The sequence below is a fragment of the Lonchura striata genome, chromosome Z (assembly GCF_050655825.1).
Source record: "Lonchura striata isolate lonStrDom1 chromosome Z, ASM5065582v1, whole genome shotgun sequence".
NCBI classification, from domain to species: domain Eukaryota; kingdom Metazoa; phylum Chordata; class Aves; order Passeriformes; family Estrildidae; genus Lonchura; species Lonchura striata.
The window spans coordinates 15,555,709-15,566,244 of NC_140740.1; the positions used below are offsets into that span (position 1 = coordinate 15,555,709).

At 53.2% G+C, this 10,536-nt stretch overlaps 1 protein-coding gene across 1 annotated transcript; it reads right to left on the reverse strand.

Annotated features, from left to right (window-relative positions):
* Positions 1–1,139: 1,139 nt before the first annotated feature.
* Positions 1,140–7,634, reverse strand: LOC144248353 (serine/threonine-protein kinase PAK 1-like). The gene is made up of 13 exons (XM_085567972.1): positions 7,598–7,634; positions 7,357–7,545; positions 6,913–6,923; positions 6,405–6,442; positions 4,714–4,766; positions 4,306–4,369; positions 3,629–3,677; positions 3,351–3,463; positions 3,045–3,162; positions 2,199–2,298; positions 1,718–1,914; positions 1,484–1,621; positions 1,140–1,241 (listed from the first exon to the last, which is right to left on the reverse strand). Exons 1-13 carry the CDS (start codon positions 7,632–7,634, stop codon positions 1,140–1,142), a joined length of 1,209 nt encoding a protein of 402 aa, XP_085424098.1.
* Between the last annotated feature and the right edge of the window lie 2,902 nt (positions 7,635–10,536).

Below are 10,536 nucleotides of genomic sequence, written 5' to 3' on the forward strand. Positions count from 1 at the left end.
GGCTCTGGGGGGTTTAGAGGTTTTATTGCCAGTCGTGCTGAAAGCAAGAGCTGGAACAGAGCATCTCCTGGTTACTTCACCATCTTCATCTTCCTCAATCTGTCCTCCAGGTGGCCAGTTCAGGCAGACAACTCGTGGGACATGCCTGCTCCAGATCTGCTCAATCCCACATTCTTCTTGGATAGCTCAATTCTTCTGATGACAATTCATTCATTTCTCCTTAAGGGATAATTCTGAGCTTCCCTACATCAACACTACTCTACTCTTTTCTAAACAATGCCTTATGAATGAAGCCTTCTATGGTCTCTAGTCCTAACTAAAGACAGCTAAGCTCAGAAAACCTCAAAACATTACATTTCCTATCTACAGCAGAGCTCCTCGTAAAACTCAGGGGATGGCTGAAGCTCTGCCTATGCACGATCCATCCCCATTTCCCTCCCCTGAGCTGGCAGGGCACAAGGGCCTCCTCAGGCGCAGGCGTCTGCACGCCAGTTTTCCTGCACTTGCTTTCCCCACTTGCGGTAAGCAAAGCTGCTTACCTCAGCGTGATCTCTGGGCCTCTGCAAGGGACTGTCCAGCTTAGCTAGAGCATGGCAAGGAAGGGAGTCTTCCAACGCTCTGCCTCTGTCAGAGTTTTATTGCCACTCTGGCTGAAACAAAGTGTCCCCTCACTACTTCTGCATCTTTATCATTCTGCCATGCAGCTGGCCTGATCAGGCTGACAGCTTGTAGCACCTGCAAAGTGCACTTCTGCTGCATCACAGCTTCTCCTCTCACAGCTAAATTCTGATTATGACAATTCATTCTTTTCTACTTAAAAGATAGCTCAGAACTTACCTAAATTAACAAAACTATATTCTAAGCTAAACTATCCTCTATTACCTAAGCTATCTAGATTCTACATTCCTTTGAAGTCACTCCCTCAATTTCCTAAATTTTTAAAAGTTAATCTTTTCAGGAAAAAAAAACCCAACAACGGTTTAAGTTGAACCTAGCTAAACTAAGAAAATTCCAAAACCATTACATTTCCTATCTACAGCACAGCCCCTTATTAAAAAGTCAGGGGATGGCTGAATCTCTGCCCAAACACAACACATCCCCTTGCCCCTGCTCGGAGCTGGCACGGCACAAGGGCCTCCTCAGGCGCAAGCGTCTCCTCTCCAGTCTTCCAGCACTTGCTTGGCTGAGGTGACCAGAGCAGCCAGGCTGGAGGCTGGCTCGCCTGAGGTCACAAACGGGTGCTGCCCGGAAGAAAAACCAAAAAGAAGGGAACCCCCGTTACTTTCCACAAGCACATCCTCACGGGCCCAAGCAGGACTCCTTGGCTGCCCAAAAGACACACCAAGAGGACCGAGGGCAGCACATTCCCCGTGGGCCTTCCTCTCCTGGAAGCTGCCTCACCCACGCAGCCCACACTCCTCTTGATCCCTGGATGCAGGTGTCCTCAGCTCACAGGGCTTTTTGCCCCTTTGCTTTTTCTCACCTGCAGGAGTTCCTGGGCAGACCAGCGCCTGTCCTCGTCTGCCTGCAGGCAGCAGCGCAGAAAGTCGCGCAGGAGAGCCGAGTGGTGCCTGGGGTTCTGCAGTTTCGGGGGCCCGTTCATTTCTATCAGTTCAAAAACCTACAACACATGGATGGAAGAGGACACTCTAGCTGCTCCTTTCCTAGCCACAACAGCTCTCTCCACACAGAGCCCCCTTTCTAAGCTGCACCTTACCCTGACACGGGCCATCCTCTCGTAAGGAGCTTCCCCTTCCACCATTTCCAGCCCCATGATCCCCAGGGACCAGATGTCCACTTTGGGGCCGTAGGCTTCTCCTCTCACCACTTCCGGGGCCATCCAGCTGGGAGTGCCCACTCTGGAGCTGCGCTTGCTGCGCTCAGGGCTGAGCTGAGCGCAGAGGCCAAAGTCAGCTGAGGAGAAAAACAAAGCCTGTCAAAGCCAGCCACCGCTGCCAAACCGGCCTAAAGGATGGCCCACTCCAAGCCTGCCAAGGCCATGCCCAGTCTAGCTGAAAAGGCAGCTGAGCTCGCCTTCCCCGTGGCTGGAGCCAGGGAAATAGGGCATTGGCCATTTCAGAAACACCCTCACGATTCACGCGCTGGCTGAGCAGCGCTTCTGGGGAAGTGGCAGTCACCAAAAAGCAGCCCCACAGCACACGCGGGGAACGCTGCCTCTGAGCAGGGGGGATACCCACCCAGCTTGACAGATCCGTCCATGCCCACGAGAACGTTGCCGCTCTTGATGTCCCTGTGGATGACTTGGCGGGAATGAAGGAAATGCAGTCCTTGCAGGCACTGAGAGAGAAAGGAGGGAAGGAAAGTTAACATTCAGCATCTGATTTGATCCCAGAAGAAAGGAAAGGCCTCCAAGAGATTGACAGCTTTCTCAGGGAATTGTGAAGGAGGGAGCACTAGCACGGCGCTGTCAAGAGCAAGAGCTTGCTGCTTCAACACTCTTAGAAGTGCTTTGCATATTCCAAAGCGAAGGCATCTGAGCTCGCACGAGTCCATCCTGCCATTGGCACCAAGCACGTGACCTTTGGCTGGCAAGCAGCATGGCAACGATTACATTGGAAGCCCTGTGGCAGCAGAGGAGGAAGCAGCACCTTGGACCTGTTTCAGAATCCCTCGCCATCTGGGCTGCAATGCCGTGCTTTGAAGCTGAGGACATCTCCTTCGCCCTCGGCTTGAAATTCAGCCACCCGCATGCGGGCTTAGAACGTCAAGGAATGTCGGACAGACGGACAGGCTCCAGACAAACATTCAGAGGCAAAGCTGAGAGGAGCAAACCAGGAAACTAAACAAGTGAGTGTGCATGAGCGCCAGAGGATGGACAGCATGGAAGAGTGCAAGAACAGAGCCTAAGGCGTGCGGGGAGTCCAGCGGGCAGTTCCCTTCAGATTAATGCTCATTCTTCTCCTCTGTGTCGTGAGAGCAGAGCCAAAAGAAAGCTGGGGCCAAGAAATCTCTGCTCTCCTTAACCACCAGCTGACAAGAACCATCCTGGGCAGGCCAGGGGAAGCACAAGCGGGACGCCTCACCTCCCGACAGACGGCGCCTATCTCTCCTTCCTCCAGGTACACTGCCCTGAGCACATCGAACAACGTGCCGCCGTCCATGAACTCCATCACCAGCCAGAGCTCCGCATCCACCAGGTAGCTGAAAGAAGGAAACCACGGCATGGAGAGAGAGAATGGGCACGGCTCAGGCACCCGAGGGCCTGACCCAGGCTTTTGCAACTGCTCTCTAAGCTACACATGCCAGAAGAGATTACTGAAAGCCAGCTGCAAACTCCTCCCGTGCACATGCAGATGTCTAAAGCTACATAGACGTGAGAATACCCCAACCTGTCTAAGTAGCTGACAATATTGGGATTCCTGCTGTCCCTCATCACCAGGATTTCATTGACAGCCAGCTCCTCAGACATCTTCTCCTGAAGAGACATTATCTTGATGGCCACCTACAAAGACATTGGCGACCATTAACTTGAGAAGTTGCTCCCTGCACGAGACCTCAAGGAACACGGAGCGAGCGCTCGTGCCATGACACAGCGAGCTGTGCCAAACTGCCCTGTTGCCAGACAGCAGAGCTTAGGGAGAAACTGCCGCGGGTATGGACACTTTACCTGTTGTCCTGTGCTGGTGTCGAGGGCTTTATAAACAGCTCCAAAGCCCCTAGAAAGAAAAGGGCAGCATAAAAAGCCTTTTATAGCCCTGGCAGTGAAAGCAAGCCTAGGCAGGAGATCTCCCTAGGCTGCCTGGACTCCTTAGAAAACGCCTGGCTGCGGCATCTCTTCAGCCGGCAGCACGGCAGCCCACCAGCCCTCTGCCATGCCGGACAGGGAACACGGAGCTCCCACATGGAGACCAAGGACCCCTGCAAATCTCCAAGGCACACGCCCACTTGGTTCCATTCCAGTGGAAGGGGGGCTCCATCTCTCTGTGGCTTTGCGCACAGGTGTGCAAGTGGGTTTACATCTGGAGAAGACTAACTTGGAAAACACTGCCTTTAAGAACTGTCCTCAGGCAGCTCTTGAGTGGCAAGGTGCCCTTGGAGGCCATACAGACACAGGGCCAGGAGATCTTCCAGGTCCTGCTCCTCACTGCTGCAAGCAAGGCATCGCTTGCATCAAGTTGTCTTTGCTGATGCTTCCTGACTGCTCTGACTGAGCCATCCTGAGAGGTGGCAGGAGGCAAAGCCCGAGGCTGACCGCGTTTGGAGCTGGCCTGACTTCACACTGGATATTGCACAAGCTGAAGACCCGGCCCATGGTTTGTTCTACGGAGCAGACGTCACACTTACCCTCGTCCAAGTTCTTCAAATGCCCTGTATTTCTTCACTGGCTCACCCAGACTCACAATGCTCCCTGAGAAAGACAAAAGCAGTGCCAGGAGCTCACTTTCAGCCAGAGGCCTTGCTGCCCGCACAATCCAAAATGCATGCCCACTGTCAGGAGCTTGAGAGCTCCCTGGGGCCCAGTCACTCGCGATGTGCCACGAAAGGCAGCCCAGGCAGAGCCAAGCCAGGCCCAGCTGCCCCCAGGGGCAGCAGGAACACCCCGAGCGCTCCCTCGCTGCCTCAAAGCACAACAACAGCTTCTGCAGAGAGGCCTCAGCGCCTCTGAGACCGAGGAGGAACTTGTGGCGCAGCCTGCACCGAGACACGCAGACAACGCACTGCTCTGGCAGACAAGAAACACGGCAGACGTACTCAGTGTCTTCAGGCCCTGCTCCTCTCTCATCTCGGGCTGCTGGGCTGGGCTCCTGGATGAAGTGCCGGCAGCTGGGGGACAGCTGGCTGCTGCAGGCGATGCCGGTCCAGCGGCACGTTGAATGGCAGAGCCTGTCTTGAGCTGGGACCAGAAAGGATTGCCCGTCAGAAGGGCGGCTGGCACAGACGCCCCGCAGAGCACACGGCAAAAGCAAGGCCTTCGGAAGATGCTGTCGGCCACCGCCAGGCCTCCTCAGCTGGGGGCTTTTGGACGTCCCCTTCCCAAAGGCAATGGGAAAACCACTAAGGCTACTTCGATACAGCCCCTCATGGCCACTTCCATGCTCCATCGTGCTGGCCTTTCTGCACGACGAGTGGAACTAGCCATTGATGGGCTTGCAAAGATCCGCACAGAGATCAGAGCAGGGCTCCAGAGCCTTGTTGCGGTTCTTCCTCCTCCTGTGTTTTCCTGGGCAATGAAATCACCCTGGAGCTGGCATGCAACTGTCTGAGCAGAAGCCCAGAGCGTGTCCCTTCTCTGATCCCTTTCACTCATTTCCCCTCTGTATTTCAGGCATTAGGGGGCGGCCCTTCGGGGATGCATTCCAGCCCTGCTGAGCCCCACCTGCCCTATACAATGCAGAGCCCTCTAGGATTCTCCTCACCAAACCTTGCTCTGACCATGTGCAAGTGAAGCGCAGTCTACATTATGCCTGAACCTAAGTAGTCCATGGAGTGTGGCTTGTCCCTTCCAGAGGCCAGTGTTTCCCAAATATCCTGCAAGGCTGTCAGCTAAGACTTTGGACCGCTCTGTCCACTGGGCACAGGCAGCCCCCATCGTCAGGGGGCACAAGGGGCTCATTTCTACGCTGGGAATAATTGAATGCTGCCTCTTGTCTGATGCCAAGAGGCATTCTCGAACCCTCTCAGCATCCCAGCAAAGTGATGCTCAAGTGTCAAAGTTCAGGACCCATTGGCCAGGGCTCCCTGGCTTGGCTGAAGCAGCACTAGGTCATGGCAGGCACACAGCCCCCAGCATCTTCAGCCGCAAGCAACAAGGGCTGGGGTTGAAGGCCTGGCTTGAAGCTTGGCCCTGCACCAAGGCAGTGCCAGCCTCAGATGCCACTTACTGGCTCTGCAAGTTCAGCCTGTGGAGGGACAGCAGCTGGAGGCTTGCTGCTGTTTTGCTCCTCTTCAGCCTCTCCCTCAGTAAGAGTGCCAGCCAGACGAGGCGCTGACCCTGCGGCTGAGCCCTGCAGACAGGCAGAAGTGAGAGAGACTGGGAACTGCCAACCCTTGCAGCAGCTGCTTTCTACTGCGCTGGGAAAGCACCCAGAATAAGGGCAAATCATAGACTTGGATACAAGTGGCATTCTGAGTCATGAAAGCCCTCGGAAGATGGCTGAATGAGGTGCTACTGCCTCTTGCTGTGCATTTGATCTTCCATGCTGGCTGGAAGCAGCAAGACACCTTGGAGCTGTCACATTTGCTTTTCACCTCTTGAAAGGCTCTTGATGGGAAAATAAGGAAGGAGCCAGTGCTCCCTTTGCTACTGCTGCTGCCACCAGGCAGCTGGCCTTTCCTTCAGCCTCCCACGCTGGCACTCTACACTCTACTGCAACAGGCCAAGCTCACAGCTTGCTGCACAGTTCTTACACGCCAGCAACATCAGGGGTTCCTTTGCCACTCACCAAAGCACAGGCTTTTCTCCATCCACGTGTGAGGTGACCTGCAGGGAGCAAGGGAAAAGGAACCAGAGGCCCTTAGAAAAGTGCCTTTTGCTGGGGGCTCCCACAGCACAAGTCATTCCCAACGGAGAGCATTTCCCTTTCCCAACATGCCTCCAGGAGCAACAGCCCTTTCCCACAGCAAGCAAGAGAACAAACAAGGACACTAGAGTAGGCGCTGTCTACGTTTGGGCCTCTTTTGCCAGGAAAGAAACAGAAACACGGCCAAGGAAATGCAACAGCTCAAGCAGTTTTTCCTCTTCTCTTCCCTGCATTTTATAGATCGTTTTTTTAATTGCATGCACAAGCCATTCCCATCAATTGCTGGAAGACAATACAACAGAAAAGCTTCCATAAAGGACCCCTTTGCTGTGGCAGCTCTCCGCTGCAGCGGCCCCAGAACAGCTCCTGCCTTCAGCAGCAAACCCTAACTGGACTGGAGTTTGTGCTGCATCACCAGGGGAATGGCTACCTTGGCGCAGCCTAGAAAGGGTCAAGGCACACAGCCAAGGCCTCTAAATGGCAGCATTTGGAGCAAAAGGGGCTTTCCTTCACTCCTGGAGAGAGCCACAGGGTTTTGAGAAGTACTTCTGAGCATCTCCCCTCAGAGTCTACAATTTCCAGGTTGTCTTGGTTGAAGCAGCAAGCTGAGGAAATGACACACTCCACTGCCACGCGCTGTCCCGGGGAGGGAAGGCAAGCGCTGCAGGCTGCAAATTACATTGCAAACGCTCTGCACCTACCACCCAGTACAGATACCCCCTTCTTAGCTGATGCTGCTGGCAGGAGATTTACCAAACTGGTGGCATCCTAACGGCAGTTTTGTTCCCTGATCAACTCGGTCACTACCGTGGCGAATGGAGCAGAGCAAAGCAAAAGCCAGGGGACGCCAGCCCCAGGATAAACCTTTACTTACGAGTCAGGTGGGTCAGGTAGTATCCAGAATAAGCAACGGTAAAGATGGTGCAAACCGCGGCACAGACCTGCCCGAACATCTTGGCCGTGCTCTGCGGGTTTGCACACTGAATGCCACCCAAGGGGTAAAGCAAGACTCCTCTCGGGGTGCAGGCCGTCTGCTGAGAACTCCTTGGTCGCAAGGATCCTCCTGCAGGGAGCGAGCGGAAAAGCTGCTCTGGACAACCAGGCCTCGGGCTCACCGGGACATCGCTGTGCTGTGACGCGGCACTGTGACATGGCATCGCTCCCTTGACCTCACAATAGCAGCTGCTCTGGGTTTGTTGTGCCCAGCAACCGAACCTTCTGTACAGCTGACGCCAAAGAAAAGCCTGGGAAGTTCTGCTCAGTCGTGAAGCAGCAGAACGTGTCCTTCCAGTCCATAAGCCAGAGCTCAAGGCGTCCCAGGGCAACTCAGAAGACACGGCGGCCCAGCCTGCACGTGAGAACAGAAAGCAGGTGTGCTTCTTCTCCCTGGCATCTTAGTTGGTTCTGAAAAGCCAACGTCTTCCATGACATGTAGGGGGGAAAAGAAGCAAAGAAAATAAATTTCCAAGAGTATTGCAGCGTGCAGATGCTTCTTGAGCACACTGGTGCATGCTGATTTTTGCTCCCACTCCGTTTGCTGCACGGCCTCCCTTTTGTGGCAGGGAGATGCTGCCTTAGCTCTTGACACAAAGCTCCTCTTGTCCTGCTTGCTCTTTCTCTGGCCACTGAAAGCCTCAGAACAACCACAGGAGCTTTGCAGTGGTTCCTGGGCTGCCACAGTTGTGTTGGAGCTCTGGCAGCAGCCTGCAGTCCACTGCTCTGCAACGCCCTGCAGATGTCGAGCCCAAGGAAGGGCCCTTTGGAACAGGCCAAAGCCGCAGTCTCACAGATGTTTGCCCAGGCTCCATGCTCCCTGTAAGATTCCTGGCAGACACTTGCACAGCCATATCCCAATGAAATTGAGTCATTCCCCTCTCTGTTAAAATCTTCAGCTAGACCCAAGAGCCAGCTTGAAAGCAGGAAGAAATTACGGCGTGAGAGGGCGGAAAAGTGCACGCAACTCCTCTGGAAATCAACTCGGTTCACCTGTAGAACAAGGATCTGTCCTGGGTTGTAAGATAAGCTTGTATTCCATTTGCCATCTGTCGAAGGCGAACCGGTTGGACAGGTTTTTGTTATCTCTCTCAAAGACAATGGTTTGTCCTGTAGAGGCAATGGTTTGTTTATACACCATTGACTGATTTAATGAAGGGCTGAAAAAATGTAACACCGTGAGGGGTCCCACCCAGAGGGGGGAAGCAGCTCTCTCTCTTCTTCGCGGGACTCCGAGAGAAGCAGCTCTCTCTCTCTGCGCGGGATCCCCGGGGAAAGCAGCTCTCTCTCGCTCTCTCTTCGGCGGCACTCGCAGCGAAGCAGCCGGCGCGCAGAGGCGACGGCAGCGGAGCTCAGAGGCAACCCCGGCGCAGAGGAAGACCGGCCCCCACTGCCACCAGATCTTCAGAGGAAAATTATACCCTTCTAAAGATCACCACTTCAGCTGCAACTCATCAACTATTGCAAGGGAAAGCAATTGTCCCAGCAAAACTGTACTGGCATTCCTCAAGTTCTAGACTTTTTCTTTCACTGGTTTTGTTTGTACCGATTGCATTTGCCTTTTTTTAAATTGTTGTCCAGTTTTCTCCTAGTAAAGAATTGTTACTCCCACTCCCATATCTTTGCCTGAGAGCCTTTTAATTTAAAGATCCTGGTAATTCAGGGGGAGGGGGGTTTGCCGTTCTCCATTGTACAGGAGGCTCTGCCCTCTTTCACAGACTCCTGTCTTGTCTAACCAAGACAGAATTTGGCGCATCAACGTGAGGCCCGAGGGCATTGAGAGGGAAAAAGGATTAACAGTTCTTAAGTAATTTGGTTTTGTTGTGTGTAAAAACATCTTCAGCATCACCATGTGGTCTAGTTTACCTTGGTTTGGGTGGCATGTGATCGTAGCTATACTTTTCCCATTTGCAGAGCCTTATCTAAAAATGGGTCCTATAACTAAGGCTACGGTGTCTGTTATCAAGTTTGGCTTCTGGGTTAATTGGGTGAGGAATTCATGGATCTTTAATTTCCTCTGGAAGGCAGGTACATGGATTCATAGCTATCACACGTTAACTGTATGTTTTTGGGGTTACTTTAATAACGGTACCTACTGCGAGGAAATAGCACCTGGGCAAACTTTCTCTCAACCTTTTAACCATCTTTTTAGGTCTGCTCCACCAGTTCTCAAAGGGTTAAGATCCTTTATAAGTGCTAATGATACCATACAATGGGTGGTGTTGCTGATAGTCCTGTTATATTTAGCATTCAGAGATAAGGGAAGATTAACCTAGATAACTACCCTCACACCTACACCACAGACTCGAGATGCTGCTGCTCCAGAGCCTGACCCTGCCCCACAGCCCACCTCAGAAATGAACCGCCCAGATTGGGTGAGGGTTCTGGTTAAGGAGATACGAGAGATGCTGAAGGAGTGCATTTCCCCAGCTAGTGAGAAACCGGCCCTTTGCCTTGAAGAGGGACAGTCTAATAGTACAGCTGTGGAACCCACTAATGTTACAACTATCCAGGTTCCAGCTGAACCACAAGGGCAGTCACGGTCAGCAGCAGTGGCCCCGGTAGAAACAAGGAAGTCTAAGGTGAAAGCAGAGCACCCTGCAGATAGGAACAGGAATGGAAGAACCTCACAACCCACAGGGGAGCCAGAGATTGCTATCATCACCGAGTCCCTGACGTACGAAAGTCTTCGCAATCTGCATAAAGACATTGTGCGACGAGGGCGTGAGGCTTATGCTACCTGGCTACTCCGGGTTTGGGATCTTATGGGTACAGGCGTGCAGCTGGACGGTGGTGAGGCAAAGAACTTGGGACCCTTGACCCAGGACTCGGGTATAAATCAGGTTTTTGTAAGAGAACCAGGGTCCCTTTCTCTCTGGGAGCGGCTCTTAATGAGTGTCAGGGAGAGGTTTATCCACAGAGAGAGAATGCAAGAGCACCATCATAGAATGCGCTGGAAGACCCTCGAGGAAGGGATCCAACAGCTGAGAGAAGTGGCAGTATTGGAGGTACTCTTTGGAAGGAATGGACAACACAATAATGATCCTGACAAGGTCAGGTG